Source organism: Jaculus jaculus, chromosome 9, assembly GCF_020740685.1.
Source record: "Jaculus jaculus isolate mJacJac1 chromosome 9, mJacJac1.mat.Y.cur, whole genome shotgun sequence".
In the NCBI taxonomy this organism is placed as follows: Eukaryota; Metazoa; Chordata; class Mammalia; order Rodentia; family Dipodidae; genus Jaculus; species Jaculus jaculus.
In genome coordinates, this window is record NC_059110.1 from 77,462,528 (window position 1) to 77,486,198 (window position 23,671).

Here is a 23,671-nt window from a genome sequence, read left to right on the forward strand (position 1 = left end):
CCATTTGCTAGATGCACAAGGCAGCTGTGTTGGCCTGGCCGTCAGAACCAAGTCCTTGGGGATTATGGAGCCAGCCTTGCTCAGGAAATAATGTGCAGGACTGGGAGTATTCTGACCCCACACTTAATCAGGGAAGCCCTCACTTGTCCACCCAGGACCAGGTAGGTCTTGCCAAGGCTGCACTAGCATGTTCAAACTGTGGCTGTGAGCAGGGATTGGAAAATTCTGAGCCTATCACTGGAAGCAGAGGCAGTAAGGTCTTATTCTGTACTTTCCTCTATCTGATTTGAACATCTCCCAAGGAATTTAAGGGCTTGTTTCCCTAGAGCAGAGACTGGAGCCCAACTAAGCCCACAAGCCTGTTTTATTGGGGCCACCCAATAATGTTTATTTTGTTTGAGGCAAGGATTCACTCTGGCTTAGGCTAACCTGGAACTCACTCTGTAGCAAGCTGACCTAAAACATCATGGTAGTCTGATCTTAGCCTCATAGGTGCTGGGATTACAGGCATGAGCCAGCACACTCAGTTCACACCCAGTAACTTTTATAAAATGTGTTATTAGGCTGGGCATAGTAATTACACACCTGTAATCCACCTGTGCAGGAGGCTGAGGCAGGAAGACCTCAAGTTTAAGACTAGCTTTCATCATGAAGCAAAACCCTATCCCAAAAGGGAGAGGCAAGAGGTAAGCTGGAGACGTGATGTAGTGGTAGAGCACTTGCCTAACATGCATGAGGCCCGGAGGGGAGGGAAGGATGTTATTTGATGCCACACTTTAAAAACATTTCAAATTCTAGACTTTTTTTTTTGGGGGGGGGGCTATGGATCAACCAAGAGCCGTGTACATGCTAGACAAATAGAACACTAACCACACCCCCAGCCCTTTGGGCTTTCCTTTACGCGTCTGATTTGGTAGTGCAAGGCAAATCCAGGAATGACATTAACCCAGAGCTGGGAACTCCCCAGGTCACCATCTAGCCAGCTCTCAGCCCATTCGGACACAGGAGTTTTGCCCTTGCCTATAGTTCAGGATGCTTTTGAACCCCAGCAGCAGGTGCTTATCCCATGAGGCCCCTGTAGGGTGAGAGCTGAAGCTAGGCTACCCAAGAGGAATTTTAAGGCTTCACAGTGACACTCAACAGACAACATGCCCCAGGCTTCCCACCCCAACTGCAATGAAGTTGTTTCCAAACACTTTAACAAAAAGTGCAGATGTTCCACGGAGGCTTTGAAGGTACCACTAGTTACACTCCAATCCAGTAAGCCTGGTCAGAGTTGGGCTTTGTCCCAAAGCAGTAGGAGACAGGCTACCCATCCTTGAAACCAAAGTTCAAGTATCTGCAGCAGAGACCCTCATGGATTCCAGCGTTGTTTATTGGGCACAAGTGTTGGGCATGGGGTAGCATCACACTGCCCCCTTTCATAGTAACCAACATAAGGCTTGGCCGTGTGCTACAAGTAACTGCTTCCAGGTGTGAATTAGTTAGCTAAATTGAAAAGAATTGGCCTTTCCAAATAGTGAGATAAAAACACTTTGTATCAAAGTTGTGATTAAAAAAATACAAAAGTTAAACCCCCAGGCATAGAGAAAATAAGCAACCCTGAGAGCTGCCCTGAAATGTCAGCTTTGGACCTGGTCTAAATCCTCTAAGCAGGAAAACCTTGGGGAGGCCAGCACCCCTTGGAGGAATATGGTTAAGTGAGAGCCTGCCCACTTCCATCCAGGCAGCCTTCATAATGCCTCTGGCATGTGGGGGTCCACCCCTGGCTGGGCACCATAGTAGAGGAAACATGGTCAGAGGCACTGAGGAGATGACACAGGGGAAGGCCAAGCCCAAAAGCCAGGGCAAATGGGAAAGTGTGGCCCTCCTTGCATTTCCCAGCTTTGACAGCTCTCGGGTGCTTCCTACTCGCCTGGACCTTGCTGTGACCAGGCAGCAGGGCTGGAAACTGAGCCTGTGGTCACTGCAGACTGGCTGCCACGCAGCTCCAAACCCTTGTTTCCAGTCCTCGGTGTCCAAGGAGAGAGCTGATCCCATGGCCTCAGGCTGGAAGTGGGAGGGAAGGAAGGCTCAGGTCTTGGGATCAGCTTTTGACCTTCGGAGATGGGGTCCAGCACACAACAGAAACCAGGATGTGAGGCAGACAGAGCATGGGAGTAGTGTCACTGTACAATGAGGCAGGCAGGCACAAGTTGGGCTATGGCCAACTGCTAGGACAGCATGGACTGCTGCACAGCCTTCTGCAGAGACTGCCGAGTCACCAGCAGGCGCACCACCTCTTCCGAACGTTTGGTGAGCCGCTTCCGAGCCTGGTCATGTGTGACCATGGTCATGTCCCAGCCATTCACCTGGCCCAGGGAGAGAACACAGCCCCCTTCAGCTCTACACCCTTTGGAATTAGAAGCAGAGAGCTTTTAGGGTCCCAAGCCACCCAAGAAGTCCCCCAAGCTGATATCCCCTACTGTGAAGACACCCACACAAGCTGAAGCACACAGGACAGCCAGCTTCCTTGTGGAACCACCACCATGGCTTCTAAACCTGTTTTGGTGAGTCTCTTCCCTCTGAGAGGCTTGGTCAGCCCTTAACCCCAAGTGCTTCAGCCCCTCTCCCCAAACCTTGTTTTCTTCCTTTGGGGTACTGGTTACCTGCATGATCTTGTCTCCAATCTGCAGCCCAGCAATTTCAGCAGGACCTCCCTCAGATACCCGTGTGACGTAAATGCCCTGGAAAGAAGCAACCCAGGTAAAACTCTGTGGTCATTAGGACTAGCCATTTACCCACAATGTAGAGTTCACCATAGCATACTCCCATCAGTTCCTCTGTCCCTGTGCCTGCCTCCCATGACAGCCAAGGCACTAGCATGGCTGCCCCTGGGATATTGTAACATGATGACGGACTGTCTCAATAGGACTGTCTAGATCTAGGAGGGCCACTTCCTGCCTCACCCCCACCGCAACTTAATCTCACCAGATGGTTTCTTAGGATTGATTAAGAGAGGTAAGGTCTGTTCCTATTACAAAGGTCCAGGAAGCAAAGAAACACCATCTCAGGCCTTTATGTCACACCAGGAGGTCCAGGACACTGGTCTCTCTCACCTTGTCTGTCTTATCTTCTGAGAAGGGATTCTGGGAAGGATCCTGGTCAATCCCACCTCCAATGCTAAAGCCCAAGATTAAGTTTTCACCTTGACGTAGCTTATGAATTTCAACTCTTTGCTGGTTAAAAAAGAAAGAAAGAAAGAACAAGTTAGGGGCAGGTGGGTAGAAAATCAGTCTGGTCTCTATCCCCACCAAGCAGCTCAGGCTGTTGACCTAGCTCAGAGCAATGCTAAGGGTGGGGCTCAGGGACCTCTGCAGAAATTGAGCTGGTCTGGGCAGTTGGGACACAAAACAGCCACATAGACCCACCCACACAGTCTTGATCAACAAGTGTCAGGGCTTCAGCTTGATCTTGAACCTACTGGAACTATGTTAGGAGCAGGGCAAGGAAGAGTCGGATTTGATGCTAGAATGACCATTTGAGTAGTCAGTAGGGGCTGAACATAACAATCACCCAGTTGCGGAGCTAGGAGGAAAAACCAGAGTGTTCCTGGAGTGCAGTTGGAGTGTCAAGAGCCATCTGGGGCTGGAGAGATGGCTTAGCAGTTAAGGCACTTGCTGCAAAACCTAACGACCCATGTTCTCCCCAGATCCTACGTAAGCCAGACGCACAAGGTGATGCATGCATCTGGAGTTCAATTACAGGGCTGGAGGCACTGGTTCACCAATTCATTCTCTCAAAAACAAAAAAAGCCGGGCATGATGGCACACATCTTTAATCCCAGCACTTGGGAGGCAGAGGTAGGAGGATTGCCATGAGCTTGAGGCCACCCTGAGACTACCAAGTGAATTCCAGGTCAGCCTGGGCTAGAGTGAGACCCTGCCTTGAAAAATCAAAAAAAAAAAAAAGCCATCTGCAGAGATATCCAGACTTATGGGGCCAGAGTTTAGAGGAGAAGCTGAAATAGTTGTAACATGCTCAGATGTTAACTACACAGGAGAGAGCAGACTGGAGAGGGGATGTAGCCTCTCCACCACATGTGCAATCCAAGGCTCACAGGAGGCCAGACCCATCCACCACATTCAGACATGATACTGGAGTGAGAATTGGAGGATTGTGCTCTGATAGTTTTGAGGAAAACTCTAGGAGGGGTCTTGACAAGAAGGAAGCATGATCCCTGAGGTCCATTCATCTGAGGCTCCATGTCCAGTGCAATCTCCTCCAGGCAGACACTTACCTCCCTTCACACCAACTTCCAAGGTCAGAAAAGAAATTGGGGCCTCCTCAGTGACTTCCAGGGAGAAGTCAGGCAGCAGAGTGGCTCTCTGGCACCCCATTTGCAGCACCACCACCCCTTTTTTTTAAACAGATAAGGATCAAGCCTGAATTCTAGAAAAACCTGGCGGGTGTAGGGTGTAGGTGAAACCTAGGACAGCTGTCAGCTGGCCTGGCAACGTGTCCTATAGCCCAGGCCTGCACTAAGTTCACCCCTATCAGTGGCTTCTTAGCCCCACCCTCCTGACTGCTCACTCCTCGGAGATACCACCTCCAGTCCCTACAATTCCAGAGCTGGGACTTTCACTTAACCCACTGCCTGCTGGACAGGTGTTCCTTCCCATAGTCTAAAACCTCTGGAGGCTGAGACAGGACAAAAGTTCAAGGTCAGCCTGTACTACAGAATGAATTCCAGGTCATCCTGGCCTTAAGAGAGATCCTGTCCACCCTGCGGGAGATCTGCGTCCTTCCCAAAGGCTTCCTTAATGGCTGAACATGGGACTTCTCTTTGGGATTCAGTAAAGCCACATCTGTCCCAAGGGCTGGTTCTCACTGCCCTTCCAGCGCTAACATTGGTGTTTAGATCTACTTTCCCAGCTTCCCTTAATCCCTTTGCCTATGCAAGTGTACCTAATACCCAAGACAAACCAAGGAGGTGTCCCCCCGAAAGTGTCTCCTTGAACTTCAAGAGCAGGATCTGGACTTTGTCCCAGGGGCTTGAGGATCTTGAAAAAGTTCAGACAAGGATCAAACCACTTATATGAACATTAGCCCTAGACCCAGTGGTCCTTGAAGCAAGGCCGGATGAGAAGGGGTAAGGGGCTGCTAGGACAAGCTCTAGTCAGGCCCACCCCCGAACCTCCCTCCTCTGGGCGGCGGCGGTCGTAGGCCGGCTGGAGGAGAGGAAACGCTTCCTCATTCCAGAGGCTGCGACTCACGGACGTCGGAGCCGGCGCCCGCCTCCCGCGGCCGCCCAGCTGGGGACCAGGAGGCCCTGAATAGGGGCACTTTCCCGGACAGACTCCCACAGCCAGGCCTTTCTCCTTCGTCCTCCCTGTCCGCACCTACTGAAAGGTGCACCCAGCGGCTGCAGTGCATGGGGTCTGGCCTCTGCCCAGGGTCTCTGGATGCTCTTGGGTCCCAAACAGGAGAGAATACGGCAACTCGGCTCTGGCAGCCTGGGAACTGGAACTCTGGCCGCCGGCATGCAGTAGAAGCCTTGGGTCCTATCCTTTGTCAACCTGTCTAGACGCCCGTTTACCGCTCTAGACATAGGGGAAAGTCAAGAGAAGGAGGAGCCCTCGTGTGTGCACTCACCACGACGGCGGTGACCGGCTGGCCTGGGATGTAGGACATTTCGATCTCGATCTGAAAAACCTGAGCACCACGAAGCCCGCAGCCCGAATGCTCACCGCCGCGCCCTCTCAGGTTAACAAAGGCAGCCTGCCCGGCCCGCCCCCTTCATGAATATTTAACATATTTCCAGCCAATCAGCTGCTGGAGCGCTGCTCTGCTTGGAGGGAGTCCCAAAGCATGCATAATGAGATGGAGTGGGCGGGGAGTTCCCGAGGCGCAGGCGCAGTAGGGCGGCGCGATGTTCGTGCGCCTGCGCGACCTGAGCCCTCCCAACAGCCTCCAGCCCAAGATGGCGCTTTGGGAATCTGTCTCCTTGCCTGCTTGAGGTAACGCCGAGGGACGGTATCTGCCCCCGCGCTCCAGGTAACGGGGAAAGCCTGGCTCGGGAGTGCAGATGTGCCGCCCGGATGGAACCTTCGGCGTCTTGGAAGCCCGGGGAGGGAGGGGGCGTCTCGTAACTCGGTTCTCTCCGCAGCCCCGCGTCGTTCGGCGACGCCGCCGAGGCTGAGCCCCCGAGGCTGCGATGGCCGCGGTGGTGGCCAAGCGCGAAGGGCCGCCGTTCATCAGCGAGGCCGCGGTGCGCGGCAACGCCGCCGTCCTGGACTACTGCCGGACCTCGGTGTCAGCGCTGTCGGGGGCCACGGCCGGCATCCTGGGCCTCACGGGCCTCTACGGCTTCATCTTCTACCTGCTGGCCTCGGTCCTGCTCTCGCTGCTGCTCATTCTCAAGGCGGGAAGAAGGTGGAACAAATATTTCAAGTCGCGGAGACCTCTCTTTACCGGAGGCCTCATTGGAGGCCTCTTTACCTACGTCCTCTTTTGGACATTCCTCTATGGCATGGTGCACGTCTACTGAAAAGAGGGCAGGGATGACTTTTTTTAAAAAAATTAAAATTAAAAAACACAGATTGGGAAGACTGTTGCCAGAAATTAACACCTTGTAGATTTACTTAGTTTTTAAATTGTTGAATCCGCTGCTTGTTCTGTAACGTTATAAATAATTTATATCTGAAGACAGAGAGCCTGTAATATTCTTCAGATTAAATCAAATGTGACACTTTGTCGAGTTCTTTCCTAACTTAACGCACAGTCAGCTGTGATTTGAAATCGTGATTGGACACACACTCCCTCCCCCCAAAGAGCAGGCACTAGTCTATAGTGTGTGCTTTTCTTGCATTTGCATCTAGGTGGTTGTGGGGTAGGGGTACAACTGTGGCTTACATGAGAGAACTTATACCAAGAACTGATAATATTTACTATTTATTAAGCATTTTCTATGTGCCAGGCATTTGTTTACACCCAGCATGTCATTTGGTTCTAGCAGTAATTCTGAGGTGTAACTGTTAACTCTCTGTTGGTGAGGAACCTGAAGCCCAGAAAGGTTAAATACCTCTGCCAGAGAGAGAGCCAGGATCTGATGACAGATCTCTTATTTGCTCTTGGCTGTATTGGCTGAGTGTACCTTTCCAGAAATGGAGGGAGTCACTTCTGATCCATCTCACTAGGTCACAGATAGTTATCCTTCCCATAAGAAATAAATTCAAGCTCTTTTTAAGAACGTTTCCTATGATGATTAAAGAGACATTTGGATATTTAAGCTAAGCTGTGGGCTTGTTTGGAGTGTAAACATCTTTGCCTGTATGTTCACTCATAATCTTCAGGAAGGTTATCTTAGAATGAAATATGTATGTTTAATTGAGAAATAAATGATTAGAGTTGTAGTAATAAATATGTTACACTTGGAATTTACAGTCTAATTGGGGAGATTAGCATTACACAATTAGCACAAGTTACAAGTGCCATGAAGAAAGTACACAGAAGTACCAACCCAAGCCCAAGTTGTGGAAGGTTGGGGGTCGAGGAAGGTTTGTTTTACAAAATTAGGTTACTACATTTGAAGATTGAATAACAGGCAAATAAAATACAGAGATGGGGGTTGGCTCAGCAGTTAAGGGCACTGGTTTACAATTCTGACAGCATGGGTTCAATTCCCCAGTACCCACATTAAGCCAGATGCACAAAGTAGCACATGGGTCTGGAGTTTGCAGTGGCAGGAGGCCCTGGTGCGTCCATGCTCACTTATTTAGTATCCCTCTTTATCTCTTTCTGTCCAAATAAGTATTTAATAAAATAAATTATAGAGAAGGTGGCTACTTGGAGAAAAGATCATGTGGAGGGAGCAAAGGATAGGAAACACCAGCCTTTATAAATCCATGTAGTAGTTCTGATCACATCATAGAAGACCCTAGAAGGAAGTTAGTTGGTCCTGATCCTATGAGCAATTGCAGGAAGCCTTTGTAAGTTTTAGAAGTCATATAAATCAGATTTGGATTATTTTTTAGATCAGAAAGGGGTAATCACAAACTGAATTAAATACTTCATCCTCAGACTGTGTGGACTATGCTCACTAATGGAAATAGGTGTGGGACCCAGACCTCCTGAATCCTATCTGTGGTAATGGACCACATGTTTGCACCCCAAGCCAAGAAAAACCCAAGTCACTTTTGCTTCCCTGTCCCAAAGAGCCCACAGGCAGATACCAGATTCGTGGCTTCTATATCCCTGATCTCTCTAAAGGGCTTCTCTGTGGGAAGGAAGGGTTTGCTCATGGTGCAGGGGAGAACCATGCTGGGAAGAGGATTACTGAGATGACTCAGTTAACCATTACCAAGAATATCCATCGGCTAGGTAGGCAACTCCTAACCTTCTAGATTTCAACTCATAGGTCACTTCTTGTAACACTTCAGGTTAAAACTTCCCAGTTCTGCTGAGTCTATGATAACATGTATGGCCACCTCATGGGAAGGCTCACTTCCTGCCAGACCGGAAGCACGTCAGGGCAGAGGCCACATGTTACCATTGTCCTGATTTATCCCAACACCTGACACTAACAGGAACTCAGTAAATATATACTGAAAACGTGTAAGGCAGTTTCATTCTGATGTGAAACAAACAGGACAACAGTTAGCAGGCTATATAGCTGTTATTGTGCCATTCCAAACCAGGTTAAGAGGAGCAAGACGAATCTAAGTAGCCATGACCCCTGCCCCTCTTGTTTCTCCCAAACGTAAAAGTAACATGCTAGATTTGAAAACTCAAGGGCTTGCTGTAGGGAGGAAGTGAAATGACCAAGTGAAGTACCCAGAGTCTCACTTTCAGAAAGCAGGTTGGCTTGGTGTTGGATTTTCAGGCAGCCAAAGGGGGGGGGGGGGCTGCTTGCTGTGGAAGAGGCCCTTCTCTGGACGTCATGTCACTGCCCCAGTGGCAACAACTTCTACCAGACCCCCTACCTTTTTTGAAATTGGGGTATCTCACTATGGTCCCCAGGTTCATGCCTCACATACCTCCCCACAGTCACAGCTTTTATCCAACTCCACTGTTGTCTTTCCAGGTCAAAGGTGCAGACACCTGGGGTTCTCTTACTAGAAATGCCCCTGACACCTAAGTAGGCTGTTCCTAACCTTTCAGAACCCAAGTGATCCTCCTACCCCCACCTCCAGCATGCAGAGACTACAGTTGTATGCCATCCCACCCAGGCTCCTTACTAATGACCATGTGCAAGGCCCCAGTGGAAGGATGCTCACCTCCCCATGTGTGAAGAGAACTCCTTCCAAAGAGGAACTCCTTGATGTCCAGTGAGCCACCCAGACACAGTGCTGGGTACTCACCTGGTCAAGGCAGCGCTTGACAGCCTGTCCATATAGCACTGAGTGATAAACTCTGGGTTTCTCACCTTGTGTTTCTTCAAAGACCCTTCCAATACAGTGGCATGGCAAAGTGAGCTAGTGAGTTCTCCAAGCCCCACATTAGTGCTTCTTGTCTGCTTTTGACACAGGAAAGTTGGTCTTACAGGAAAAGGTTAATTCTCAGGGAAGTGCACAGGTAACCAAACATAATTTATTTTGTTTTTGTTGTTTTGGTGGGAGGGTTGTTTTTTGAGGTCTCACTCTAGCCCAGGCTGGCCTCAACTCACATTGATCCTCCTCCTTCACCTCCCTAGTTCTGAGATTAAAGGTGTATGCCACTACACCCAGTGATAACCAAATGTTAACAAAGTAAGGGAGCCTTTTGGAGAGCCAGGGTGGGAGGGAAGTTCTTCTGTTATTTTGTACCAGTAAAGTTTGCATCAGGTAAGTATCACCTAGTGAAAGTATTTGAATTCAAATCAATGGAGCATACTGCTGCCTTTAGGGGAGGGGAGGGGTAAAAGAGGAACCCTCAGGGCAGCAAGTATAAATCTGGCATAAAAACTGGCTCTTGCCACCTAAATTGGCCATTTCTCCCCCTCAGAACCAGACTTTGCAAACAATGTACTTGTAAATCACTTTGGATCTTGGGGAGAATCAGTTCCAGTTTGATAAGATGAAGGAGGGTCCAAAGAACCTGAATTTCTAAGCTGCCTAGAGACCAAAGTTGGCCTCTGGACCCCAGTTTAGGTAATACCATTCTGCAAAGTGAAGTGGGGAAGGTGGGGCAGGGGTGTGGAACAAATTTACTTCGGTTCAATGTTATCCTTTATCTTAGCACTTCAGATCAAGCTTCAGAGAACCAAACTGGACACCGGCCCCTCAAAACAGCCAGGAGCCAAACCACAGAGACAAGCATGTCAACTCTAGGCAAGCCACTGTTCTCAGAGTGTCTCGAGGCTGTGGGTGATGGTCAGAATGGAACAGCAGCCTCCCTGCCTCCTCTTCCCCAAAGTCCTGTCCTTTCCAAGTTGCCTCTTGGACCACCTTAAGTTGGTGGGGTAGAGTCAGATGTCCCCGTGGATATTGTCCAAAAGTGTTTCCTGAGCAACCATCATTCTTGTCTCAGCCAGAGACTGGACGAAGGGCTGGCTGAGATGTCTGTAGGCTCTGGCAGGAATTACATGTGTGGCCCCTCCTTATGGGCCAGGTCAGCATCTCATTTAAACATCTCTTAAATAGAGCCCCTTATGCAGCATGCACCAATAAATGAGTAGTGTCTGGATGAATAAACGCAGGTCTAGTCAGGCCTCTGGCCTGCCCCTTCCCTGAGGTCCTGCCCCAGGTCCTCCCAGCATCTGAGCCAGTCTGGCCACAACAAGGAGGCTCCTCTTCACACAAGAAAAAGTGTGCAGCAGGATCTCAAAGTGCAGCAGAGATGGTGGTTGCCAGAAGCCCCTGTCCCCAACACACAGCTGTGGCCAGTCCTGTCCCCAGCATCTTCACATCTGCTCTCAGCCAACAGCTCTGGCTATGTCTTCACTGTTCGCGAGATGGGCAGCTGCTTCACATTCACCTCCATGTTCTGGAGGCCAGACCTGGGGGTGGGCATACAGGACAGAGATCACTGTCAGGGACTCTTACAGGTGGGCAAGCAAAGGGCAGCCTCAACCTCTCCCTGGCAGTGAGCAGGCAGACACAGCGTTGGAGAGACGGGTAATGTCGGGGTCCCTAGCTGCAGCCCAGATGCATGGAGAGCCACACAGCAGCCATTGCAGTGGCACCAGCCAGAGCCCAAGCCCCTGAACACAAAGCTTCCCACAGCAACAGGCAAGGTTAGGCCTAGACAAGCAAGGCAGCCACTCTCACCTCTGCAGGGTAAGGTGCTCAGGTGGCCACCCAGACAGTGACACCTCAGGGAGCCACTAGGTTCAGAGAGCCTCCAGCCTGGCTGCAGCCTTCACCCTCCATCTCTCTCTTTTCTCTTCTTCATTCCAGGCTATTTCTCAGCTCTTTCTCTGCCTAACCCAGCTCCCAAACCCTGAGTCAGCAAGGAGTGAAAGCTGGGGACCAGGAGAAAGGCCATCCCAGACAAAAGAACTGCCTTGTGGCTTACAAGGGAAGAGTCGCGCAGTCCTGGCCTATTAAGTGGCAAATGCCACTGTCCAGCTCCTGCTGGAAGGGAAACAACAAAATGTAAACAAGGCCCAGACACAGCAAGGGGGAAACAGCAGGCTTGACTGTGGCCTCCTGGCTTAGTCCAGGGCTCCCCTCCCCACAGGAAGCAACTGAGGTCACACCTGCAGAAAAGCCCAGGCTGAAGCCTGACATGGAGACCAGAGTTTGATCCCCAGAACCCACTTTATAAGTTCTGCTTATAATTGTGTCATAGGAGCTCCTCAGAACCCATTTTAAAACACTGGGCAGGGGGCTGGAGATATGTCTTAGTGGCTAAGAAGCTTGCCTGCAAAGCCAAAGGACCCAGGTTTGATTCCCCAGTACCCACCTAAGCCAGATGCACAAGGTGTTGCATATGTGTAAAGTTCATTTGCAGTGGCCAGAGGCCCTGGCTCACCCATTCTCTCTTTCTCACTCTCTCAAATAAATATATTAAGAAAAAGAAACATGCATGGTGGCGCATGCCTTTAATCCCAGCACTCAGGAAGCACAGGTAGTTAGGAGGATTGTCTGAGTTTGAGGCCACCCTGAGACTATATATAGTGAATTCCAGGTCATTCTGGGCTAGAGCAAGACCCTACCTTAAAAAATAAAAAATAAAAAAAACCACTGGGCAGGATATGGTGGCATGCACCTGTACTCCCAGGGTTAAGAAGGGAAGACAGGTGGATTCCTAGGTCTTGCTGGCCAGTTAGTCTAGCCTATTGGTGAGCTCCAGACCAGTGACAAAGAGATAGATTACTTTACTCTGAAACGACACCTGAGGTTGTTCTTTGGCCTCCACATGCGTGCACACTACACACACCAACAATCATAATAATCAGGAGATCAGGCCCAACACTTGGGAGGCTGAGGTAGAAAGGAGGACTGCATGAGTTCAAGGTCAGCTTGGGGCTACAGTATGAGTTCCACATCGGCCTGGGCTACAGTGAGACCCAGCCTCAAAAACTAAAATAATTCTAAAAAATTAAAAATGAATTAATAAATAAGCTGGGTGTAGTGACGTACACCTTTAATCCCAGCACTTAGGAGGCAGAGGTAGGAGGATCACCGAGTTTGAGACCACTCTGAGACTACATAGTGATTTCCAGGTCAGCCTGGGCTAGAGCGAGACCCTACCTCGAAAAACCAAAAATAAGTAAAATAGGGCTGGAAAGATGGCTTAGTGGTTAAGGCGTTTGCCTGCAAAGCCAAAACACCTCAGTTCAATTCCCCAGGACCTACATAAACCAGATGCACAAGGTGGTACATGTGTCTGGAGTTTATGTGCAGTGGCTGGAGGACCTGATGTGCCCATTCTCTCTCCCTCCCTCCCTCCCTCTCCCTCTCTCTCTCAAATAAATAAAATATAAATAAAATAAGTAAACAATAAAAAGGAAAGACCTGGCTGACTAGAGCTTCCTCCTACCCCTAGCACCCAGGGGACAGGATGTTCACTAAAAAGGCCTATGGGGAGAAATCTACTGGGAGGTAGGGAATGAGGCCTGACCCGGTGGGTGACCCTGGAGGAGGAAGGAAACAGAGATATGCTGCCTACACTCAGATCCCAGGGCTATCATTTAACCTTTCTGACACTCAGTCTCCTCATCAGTAAATTACACTTCCACCTCATTAAGTTATTTAAATGAGTTCATGTATACAAATAGCCCATGGCAGCGCCAGCTGGGAGAGGTTAGGGAAATTGAAGTCTGAAGACAGCAAGGCATTTGGCCAGCACCAGAATGTGAGATGATGAAGAGCTAATGGGCCTCATGGCGGACTATGGCAGTTTGGAAGGGTCTCCAGGGTTCTGGACATCCTGGCGTGTACTCAGATCCCAAGCAGCCTCTTTATGGCAGCCAGTCCTCACCACTCAACGCCTCACCTGGCTGGCCCCAGATGCTGCTGGCACACGCAGCCGTTGCGCTCCCAGCCTTGGCTCCCAAGTGGCGCCTGGGTCCGCTCCTCCCGTCGACCTTCCTCCTCCTCCTCCGGCGGATCGTCCTCCTGCGTCCTCTGCTTCATCTCCTCCACCTCCACCTCCGCTTTCAGGGTCTTGTTCTCCCGACCACTGGGTAGGAAACTGTAGGACCTATTTATCAGGTACCACTCAGCATCGGCAAAGAATCTCGCTCCCTGCCTTCCAGAGTGCAGTGTGGCCAGGGCGAACTGCACTGGCTGAGTTCAGACTGCAGCTGAAGCAGTGCAGACAAACCTGGAGGGCTCACCCTGCACCCGCAATCCGTATGCTGGGGCTAAGGGGATGCCTGTTGCTGGGCTCAGGTCCTCATTCTGGTCCCAGCCTCACCAGAAAGCCTTTCCCAAGGGATGGGACTAGAGAGTACTTTCCCCTTCTGGTCACCCTAGACATCAGGATTCTCCCATACCCTGCGTTCTCCTGCTCTGTAAACACACACAAACACATGTAGGTAGCAAAGATCACCCAAAGGACTTCCCTGCAAAGGCCGCTGCAGTGAAGGGGTGAGGGACTTCATTTTTCCTTCATCCCCAGGCCCAAGGAAGCCTAGGACTTGTCCAAAATCTCCCATCAGGATGGTGTCAGAGCCCATAAACAACCTCCCACCAAGCAGCATGAGGGAGACCACTTCTCCCCTAGCTGTGTGGAGGTGAGCACAGTCCTGTAGAGTAAGTACAGCCTGCCACCTACACACTCCAGCCCAGGACCAATCAGAAGAGGCTCTATGCTGGGGACCACCCCCCTTGCACCATGAGAGTTAGGCCAACTAACCTAACTTCCTCATACTTCTTGTCGCGGTAAAACTCCCTTTTTTTGATGATGTAGATGAGTACAAGGTCGCAGAAGAAAGCCCCCTGCAAAAGAGTTAGAAGCCCTGACTCAGAATCTTGATTCATATGGTTGGATTCCGCAGAAGCCCAGAACAGAGGCACCACGGCCACTCAGCACATACGGAAATATCCCAGAAGAGGGTGCTATTGTCCAGGGCCACAGAGCAGCTCCAAAAAAACTTTTTTAAATTTAAAAACAAAGTTAAACTGGGGCACTGCCACCTGATAGGTCAAGTATCCCTCATAGTATCCCAACCCAATCCAACCCCTTCAAGACACATTAGCTAAGTATTCACCATCTGCCAGGTCTGCAGTAGGGTGCAGTGAGGACAAGGACGACAGACTGGCTGGGGACTATGCCTATGTGGCAGAACATCAGCGAATCATGAGAGTCGCACATCCTAACAGCCTAAGACAGGACTGTGCTCAACCTGGGCAGGGCCATCTGGGCTATCTTGGGGGCTGAGTAAGAGTTTATTCAAGGCCTGTGAATGGCATTACAGAGGGAAGAACAGCTTGTCATGCCTAGTAAATGCCTTAGGGCCTCTGGGGGACAAGCAAGATGCACTTCTGGAGAGGTGGGCAGGAACCAGCCTGTCTGGGGATGCTCTGGAGACACCTGTCCTAGTCCTTTAGATGAAGGCACATAGGTGGCGATTGTTGCCATCCAGAAAGATCCACCTGGTATGCAGTGTGAAATGGATTGGAGGGTATGTGAACTTGGCCACCAGGGATGCTACAGCAATGGTCAAGGAAAGACAGGAAGCCCGAGGTAACCTGGCTGGAGAGCCACCTCCCCACCGACTCAAACACAGGCTTCAGACCAGAGCAAGCTGAACACAATGCCTGTCTGCTCTCAGAGGACGACTGCACACGTGCAGGAGCGGGGTGTGGTTCCTGAATGCAGAGGAGGAGAAGGGAGGCCAGAAGGAAGGGGCTAAAGGATAGGCCAACATCCATAGTGGTGGTGAGCCTGGCTCTGTGCCTGGATACAGTACATGTGTCTTCCCAGATGCCATAAATTTCACTTTTCAGTTTCAATTCCTAGTTCCGGCACCTCTCTCAGCCTCTACCACACCTTTTCTCTGTGCCATTACCTTCATTTCACAGTGTGTCCCTAAGTGCCCAGACTTACCTACATCATATGAGAGTTATAATAAACACACCAAGTGTTCCCTAACAATGACTATTTGGACTCAGGAGGTCTCCATTTAGGATACACTCTTAATCCCCTGTCAGGAACATGGCCTATTTGAGTCTCATTATAAAACACAAACTTCCTGGTCTCAATGAAAAGCCAATCCCAGATCCTGGTGGAATTGTCCAATGGCTGCTTGGACTGCCCAGAAAGAGGAGGCAAGAAGACGCCTTGGGAAAGAACTTGCTGCATCAGCATAAGCACCAAGGGACAAGTCCCATGTATTTAAAGTCCTCCCAGAAGGGCTGGAGAGATGGCTTAGTGGTTAAGGCATTTGCCTGAAAAGCCAAAAGATCCCACTTCAATTCTCCAGGACCCACATAAGCCAGATGCACAAGGGCACATGCATCTGGAGTTCGTTTACAGTGGCTGAAGGCCTTGGCATGCCCATTCATTCTCACTCTCATTCTCTCTCTCACCCTCTCTCTCTCTCTCCCTCCCTCCCTCCTCCTTTCTCTGTAGCAAGTAAATAATAAATATATATTTAAAACCCTCCCAGAAGTACAAAGGATATGATAGGTGCTTTCAGAAAGCCCTTCCTGCCCTTGAGCCCTCCTCTGGAAACCCCTTGGAGCATTTGACCCTCTCCCCAGAAGTATTACAGGACTAACTTCTTGGTTTCTTATCCTTCTAGCCACAAGTTCACAGATGTAGATATTTTTGAGCATCACAACTCAAAAACAGGGGAGGTCTCATGGATATACAGTGCATAGAAACTAGGAATGCACTGCACAAGACAGGCCCCTAACCAAAGCATTCCCTGGTCCAAGATGGGAACAGTGTTGAAGTTGACATAGCCTAATCCTGTTCCCTTTAGAAGTAAAGAGAAAGACTTCAGACCTAAAACCCCAGAGAGATCCCAGCTCACACCAGGGCTGGGGGCTGATCCATCTATGCCACACCCCACCCTGTCCCAGAGCTGCAGGCAGATGATTCTGGCTGGAGAAAGAGACAGTGAGATACTTGGGGCATGAAATAGCAGGAATCCCTCTTTACCCATGTCCCTGGGACCTCACAGGCCTCTGCATTCTGGGCCCTGGCATGTTTCTTCCAGGAAGTTAGGCACTTCTCTTTTCTGACTCAAAGTAGGAAGCAGGTTGGGCAGGGGAGGTACTCACAGCACCCATAAGCGCCAACCCAGAGCCCACATTGATGACTGTGGGGATGATGCTGAATTTTCCTGCCTGCAAGACAAGGACAGCTGGGTGAGTAAGGCAGGGAGGACAGCAGGTTCCCCAGGGAGTCTCCTAGTAACACCAGGCCTTCAAATGCAAGGGTCACTCACACACCTTGCCATTAACTATCACATCAAAGCGGATGCCATAAGCCTTCATCAGGTTGCGGAACTCCACCCCATCTGGGTCACGGTAATATCTGGCAAACCTGGGGAGACAAGGCTCCGGGGAAGCTCAGGCTGCTTGTTCTCTCCTCCCCTGGCCACACAAAGCTGCTACAATAGGAGACTCTCAGCAACTCAGGACCCTGTGTCTCAGCAGCCCCTGGAGAGTGGCTAAACTTTCCTCACCAAGCCAAGTTCAAAGACACACATAGACCTTCAACATCCTCGAGGAACTCAGGATTTTTGTTTTGTTTTTTAGGATACTGGGCACCATCAACACCTGGGCTACCAGAACACTGGTGGAGCTGACTCAGCAGAGGACATGGAGCACAGTCAGCTTCATGAGGTGGCACACGGTAGCAGTTACCTGAAGTTGTACCCAGAAGAAACAGATGTCGTATGCTTGTTGTCCAGACGGTTGAAGTAATAGTGCGGGTTGCATTCAGAGGCGTCTTTATCAAGGTCACAGTTCCATTCAATATGGATTCCTATCACACCACCCTTGGTACAAGAGACAGGGTGAATGGCGTAGCTGTCTGAATCGACAGAAGTCACAGGGCAGCCCCTCATGAGAGCACTTTATGCTTCTGGACATGACAGCCAGAGGTCAGCCAGCTGGCCCGGCCTAGAGCAATAGCACACACAAACCAGCATGTGCCCATGAGGCTCTTTTGGGTCAAATCTGCTGATTCCCTGAGGTCAGAAAACTTCACAGCAGATACCAAGTCAGGTCCACACTAAGTTCCTGGCACATCGGAGCCATGTGTCACAACTAATTCTGAAATTAGTGAGCTCCTGGGGGACAAGTGACTGCAAAGCCACCCCGGTCTTATAGACCCTCCACCCTCCTCTCCTTATTGTAGAGCCCAGGTCCCCAAGGAAGGCTCCTTAAGGACATACCACCCACCTCCAGGGCCATGTCCTGGAAGTCATTCCCTGCCCAGCGGACCACAGATCCCAGTCGGAAGATGGGGCAGTAGCGATTCTTGGAGCTAAAGCGACAGGACTTCAGGAAATCTCTATTGTCCATTTGTCCCACATTGGCCCTGGGAGGAAGCCATGAAATAAGGGAAGACACTGCTCCTGGGCCCAGTCCAGGAGGCAAGTGGACCCTTCGCCCAACCTGACCTCTCCCCCAACTCATATCTGAACAGAGTCTGCTTCCACAGAAGGGGAACTCCCAGAGACACCCTAATATTCAACAGACATCATATATACATACAAGCATGCATGAGGCCCAAGCACAGCCACCAGGAGGGCCACCCAAGGCCCTCAGCCACCCACCCACTTCCCCACCCTTGTAGGCAGTCCCCACCTACTTGGAGAAGTTGAACTTGGGAAACCGAATGAAGTTCTTTATGAAAATTGTGAAGTTTTCAGCCTCCTTCAGGAGGGGCTCCCTGAAAACCAGGCCAAGGCAGCCTGAGCAGGCGGCCTGGCCCTGCCCTCCATGCTCCCAGGCCTACAGAAGAGGAGAGCCTCCTGCCTCAGGCATGGGCAACTCCTCATAGGCCCCAGGCTGCAGCCACTCACGTTGGCCTGGACTGTGTCTCCAATGGACACCAGGCAAAGATCTCACAGGTGCCCCTGGTCAAGTTCCCTACCCGCAAACAGTGGCCAGTCTTCACTCCTGCAGGGGAGGGACAGGGACAATGCCAGGAACTCCCTTGTCCCAGGTCCCTTTACTTGCATCCCCATGACTCCAGGCCCTCACCATGTCCAGCAATAACAGACTCCCCGGCACGACAGTCACTGTCCTGAGAACACATGCCATCAGGAATGCCTTCACGCTGCCAGGAAAGAAAGATGTCTGTATGGAGTCCCTGTGGCCCAGGGCTAGGTCCCAGAAGGGTTAGAAGAGAGCTGCTTCCCTGATCTGGGGCAACATGCTCTTTGAAAGCCTGCTTCTCACCCCAAAAGCCATGCAGGTACCATGCACCAGTTATACAGCCTCCTGGCACCTTGGGGTAGACCAAGCTCCTGCTCAGGAGGAGAGCAGACCCAAACCACAGCTGGTGGCCCTCCAACCCCTCTCTCATCCCTACCATGCCAAATCGAACCTCAGCACAGGTGCCCTGCCGCTGGTTAGGAGTCACAATCAGGTTGGTGACCACGAAGAAGACATTTTCTCCCTGAGGGACCAGAGAAGGATTGAGAAACTTTCTCCTGCCCTCTTAGGGAGAAGGCTGCCTGGCAGAGATGGGACCTCTTCATAGGTGTTTGGGGGACAACAGAGCCATAAAATTGATGAATTTTGTCCATCTGTCTGCTGATCTCACCATGTCCAAGAGTATATCCTTTGATTGATAACTTTTAGGCCCACAAACCCCAAGTTCTCTCAACCCCATAATTTCATCCAAACATCAGCTAGAGTAGAAGCCTGGATCTGGGAGATAAAGGGATAGAACCAGGCTGTTCCAGTATAACTGAACTGTAAGCCATTTCTAGGGGCACTGGCAAATAAAGGAGGGGCTTTGTGTGCCAGGCCAACTGATCACAGCAACTTGAAAGTCCTCCTGGCACCACACGACATGGTCTCAGCAGAGACAAAGATCACTGGGGACAAAAGTCACACTAGTCATAGAAAAAGGCAAGGGTGCAGCATGGCAAAAAGGACCTCAGGTTCTCCATCCACATCCTGGACTAGGGAGACAATGATGGAGGTCCCTGTGTATGTCAGCAGCTTCCCGTACAACCCACCCCAACCACACTCTGCCAGCCTGGGCCCCTGCTTACAATTGAGGGCTCTGACCTGAGATGGAACTACATAGTCTGCAACATCCCAGAGCCGCTCCCCAAGTGCTGTGGTGTTGGTATAGGCCACACCCTTGACTTTGGTGACAACAGCACTCTGCAGAGAAGTGTCAATGTCTTGATAACTCTTCTTTACCAGGAACACCCACCTGAGAGAAAAGGGGGCCAGCAGGTGGGCATAAGCCCACGCCAAAGCTAGGGTAGGAGTCACAGCAACTCCTACATAGGTGGAGACAAGCTCAGAGGTTCACCTGTCCCACTGCTGGCAGGGAAACACCACTCCCACTGCTGCTTGAAACCAGGTTCTGAAAGCTGCAAAGGTGACAAGCAGCTCAAGAGACAGAGGCTCTAAAGACAGAGCCCTTGGGAGCTGAGGCTTCAGACTGGGTAGACCTGGCCTGAAGCAAGCTCAGCTATGTGCTGACTACATGATGCCAGATGGGGCTGCACTGCTTCCTGCTGAGGGGCTGGGGATGCTTAAGCCAGACAGATGGATGGTACATAACTGATGTGAATTGTGAGGAGGCTTCAGACAACTCCAAACTGAGGAGCTGTGAGAGCAACCAGGTGTGGTGGTGCATGCACGCATGCATTCCTACACTCAGAAGGCTGAGGCAGGAGGATAGAGAAATAGAAGCCAGCCTGGGATACAGAGTGAGATGCTATCCAAAAGAAATAAAAATATCTAAGAGCTGGAGTATATCTCAATCATAGAGGATAAGGCCTTGGGTTCAATCCCCAGCACCAAAACTAAAATATAAAATACAGCTGGAGAGATGGCTTGGTGGTTAAGATGTTGCCACTTAGCGACCCAGGTTGAATTTCTCAATACCCACAAAAAGCCAGATGCACAAAGTGGTACATGCATCTGCAATTCATTTGCAGTGGCTGAAGGCCCTGGTGCTCCCATTCTCTCTCTCTTTCTTTATCTCTCTCTCTCTCTCTTTTCTGTCTCTGTATGCATGCAAATAAATAAATAATAAAATATTCTTAAAAAATAAGCCGGGTGTTGTGGCACACACCTTTAATCCCAGCATTTAGGAGGCAGAGGTAGGAGGATCGGTGAGAGTTCGAGCCACCCTGAGACTACATAGTGAATTCCAGGTCAGTCTGAGCTAGAGTGAGACCCTACCTCAATAAATAAATAAGTAAATAAATAAGGGCCTGAGGAGATGACTTAGGGGTTAAGAAACTTGCCTGCAAAGCCTAAGGACCCAGGTTCAATTCCCCAGAACCCACATAAGGCAGATGCACAAGGTGGTGCATCTGGAGTTCAGTTCGTTTGCAGTGGCTAGAGGTCCTGGCATACCCATTCTCTACCTGGCTTCCTTCTTTCTTTCTCCCCCCCCCCAAATAAATAAGTAAAATATTTTAAAACAGATATATAAATGAAATCCTGTATTTTTTAATATTTTATTTTTTATTCACTTATTTATTTAGTTGACACAGAGAGAGAGAACGGGAGCACCAGGGCCTCCAGCCACTGCAAACGAACTCCAGACACATGTGCCCCCTTGCGTATCTGGCTAATGTGGGTCCTGGGGAATCAAACCTGGGTCCTTTGGCTTTGCAGGCAAACACCTTAACTGCTAAGCCATCCCTCCAGCCCAAATCCTGTATTCTTACTATGAAAAAACATAAGCAGCAAAAGAAAAATTAGAAATATTGGGATTCCTCAAAGTTTAAAAAAAAAAAAAAAACTTGTTTCTGGAGTTCGTTTGCAGTGGCTGAAGGCTCTGGTACACCCATTCTCTCCCTCCCACCCACCCACCCCTGTCTCTTTCTCTCCCTCTTTCTCTCAGAATAAATAAAAAATAATTTAAAAAATCTTTTGTGGGCTACAGAGATGGCTCAGCACTTAAGGGGCTTGCTGCAAACCCTAGTGACCTGGGTTTGATTCCCCAGTATCCATATAGGACCAGCTGCACAAAGTGGTGCATGGATCTGGAGTGCATTTGCAGTGGCTAGAGGCCCTGGGGTATCCATTCTCTCTCTCTCTCTTCTAGCTCCCTCTTTGCTTGCAAATTAATTAATAAATACAGATATTTTGCACTTCAAAGGACACTATCAAGAAAGTGTAGCTGGGTGGGGGGAAGGGACAGAAGGGACTGGGAGGATGACTCAGAAGTGTACTTCAGGCTGGCCTCAAATTCACACTAATTCTCCTTTCTCAGCCTTCCAAGTGCTGTGATTATATAGGCAGGCACCAGCCACCACACCTGGCCAAAAAGATATAAATGAGATGGCTCGTGTCCAATGCTAAGCACAGTAAACCTGACACAGAGCAAGAGCTCAACATACACAGCTCAATGTACACAGCTCATCCGCTTATTGTTATAGTTAGAGACTGTCCACATTTACCCTTCTAGGTGAAGCTGGGGAATTGAGGTTAAGAGAGTAGAAAGCTACTTGCCTCAGGTCATGGATCCAGTGGCATGGGATGTTAGCACTTCTTGGGAGCCAGTGAGAGGCCGAACATGATGTATTCACCTTCTCTAAGAGGGTTGTGACCCTTGAGCCCACCAGCTATTTTTAGCAGAGACATGCTGGGCCTGGCTCAGACAGAAACAGCCAAGTCTTCAAGGAGCACCTTCATTCATTTGTTCACTCACTCATTTCATATCTATTCCCTAGTGAAGTGATGTCACACCCTCCCTGTACAACACCCCCAGACTGGAAGGGAGTCAGAAATAGAAGCTGAGCAAATGATTCTCCAAATTAGCTTATAGTGACACTGTGGGAATGCTAGGAAGGAAAGGAGAAAGGCATGGCTGGCTGAAGAACAACAAGCAGGTCTCTGAGGTGGGAAACAGTCAGCTAGGCACCATGGAGCTGAAGCCCAGCAGTGCTGAGTTCCTGGCAGCCAGGAGGGCGCAAGGCAGGCCAGGAATGCTCACATGAGGATAAGGGAGCAACCTGCACATTTGTCCAATAAGGAAAAGAAGGGACATCTCAACTGTTCGTGGAGGCCACCTCTTCACCTATGCCAACGGAGACCTCTCTTCCCAGGGGTGAGGGCTCAGACCAAAGTCAAGCTGAATAATAACTGTCCTCTGGCTGGTGGCCCCACCTCTTACATGGATGGAGACAGGGGAAGGGGACAACAGAGCTGGGGGTTAGAGACCCCTGGGCAGGACCCCCCTTCAGCTGGACACGAAGCAGCTGCCCACGGGTGAGGTAAGGTGGGCGGAAGGGAGTTCTGAGCATGCCAGGATGACTAGTTGCTCCAGCCACGAGTAACACTGACGCTCAGTGCTTATAAATAGCCTGCCGGGGGCCTGTGCCAGCTGTCCAGCAGGGGCCCCGGAAGGCCTCTGGGGGCAGTGGCAGCCCAGCCCCCTGCATCCCTTCCTTGACCCCATGGTCTTAACAATGGGGGCTTCGGGCCTGGTGAAAGGAGCCCCCCACCACACACAGATAACTATAAACCAAGGGACCCGCAAGGCCCTGCCCATGTTTTACACCTCTAGAGAGGACAAAAAACAGATGCTCCCCTCCTAATCCCACCCTTACACCCACAGTCCATGAAAGCTCACTCCCAAGAGAGAGACCACCACGGGCACATGTGCAGATTTCAGGACCCAACAAAAGGCCAGGCCGCTGGCACTCTACCTCCCTCTTCCCCCCTACGCTCACACCCTTCCCCCAGCTCCTTACAAGTGCCCAAGGACTCACACGACCAGGTACAGCAGGATGGAGAGCTGCAGCAGTCGGTAGAGCAGCCCCACCTTCTTGTTCTTGGCGACCACATACTTTTCCGTCTTGTAGTCGAACAGCGACTGGAAGAGCCCCTTCCAGCCTGCCTGGCCCATGCCGCCGCCCGCTCACCCGGGCCTGCCCAGCGCCCAGCCTCACGTGTGCCGCAAGGGAGCCGCCGCCGCCCGCTGGCCCGCGCCCGGCCGGGCGCTCTGCGTCCGCGCTGCCGCAGCCTTGGGGCGCGCGGTTCCCACGGCACCGGCACCGACGGTCGCGCAGGCCCTGGGCACCCGGCGCGGCGCCGGGCACCAGGCGGGCTGACCCGGCAGCTAGGACTAGGACTGCGACCTTGCCACCGCC

At 50.7% G+C, this 23,671-nt stretch overlaps 3 protein-coding genes across 3 annotated transcripts; 1 reads left to right on the forward strand and 2 right to left on the reverse strand.

The window, feature by feature from the left end:
* Nucleotides 1–1,357: 1,357 nt before the first annotated feature.
* On the reverse strand, nucleotides 1,358–5,789 carry Tax1bp3 (Tax1 binding protein 3). Its single transcript, XM_004672392.2, has 4 exons — nucleotides 5,635–5,789; nucleotides 3,099–3,218; nucleotides 2,649–2,726; nucleotides 1,358–2,351 (listed from the first exon to the last, which is right to left on the reverse strand). The coding sequence occupies exons 1-4, from the start codon at nucleotides 5,671–5,673 to the stop codon at nucleotides 2,214–2,216; spliced, it is 375 nt and encodes a 124-aa protein (XP_004672449.1). The 5' UTR covers nucleotides 5,674–5,789; the 3' UTR covers nucleotides 1,358–2,213.
* A 150-nt stretch (nucleotides 5,790–5,939) lies between these two features.
* Emc6 (ER membrane protein complex subunit 6) lies at nucleotides 5,940–6,733 on the forward strand. Its single transcript, XM_004672394.3, has 2 exons — nucleotides 5,940–6,036; nucleotides 6,149–6,733. The coding sequence occupies exon 2, from the start codon at nucleotides 6,197–6,199 to the stop codon at nucleotides 6,527–6,529; it is 333 nt and encodes a 110-aa protein (XP_004672451.1). The 5' UTR covers nucleotides 5,940–6,036; nucleotides 6,149–6,196; the 3' UTR covers nucleotides 6,530–6,733.
* A 2,867-nt stretch (nucleotides 6,734–9,600) lies between these two features.
* On the reverse strand, nucleotides 9,601–23,427 carry P2rx5 (purinergic receptor P2X 5). Its single transcript, XM_045158776.1, has 13 exons — nucleotides 23,291–23,427; nucleotides 19,614–19,764; nucleotides 18,922–18,993; nucleotides 18,576–18,651; nucleotides 18,395–18,491; nucleotides 18,181–18,261; nucleotides 17,769–17,907; nucleotides 17,229–17,362; nucleotides 16,812–16,905; nucleotides 16,641–16,706; nucleotides 14,266–14,348; nucleotides 13,402–13,608; nucleotides 9,601–10,957 (listed from the first exon to the last, which is right to left on the reverse strand). The coding sequence occupies exons 1-13, from the start codon at nucleotides 23,425–23,427 to the stop codon at nucleotides 10,891–10,893; spliced, it is 1,404 nt and encodes a 467-aa protein (XP_045014711.1). The 3' UTR covers nucleotides 9,601–10,890.
* Between the last annotated feature and the right edge of the window lie 244 nt (nucleotides 23,428–23,671).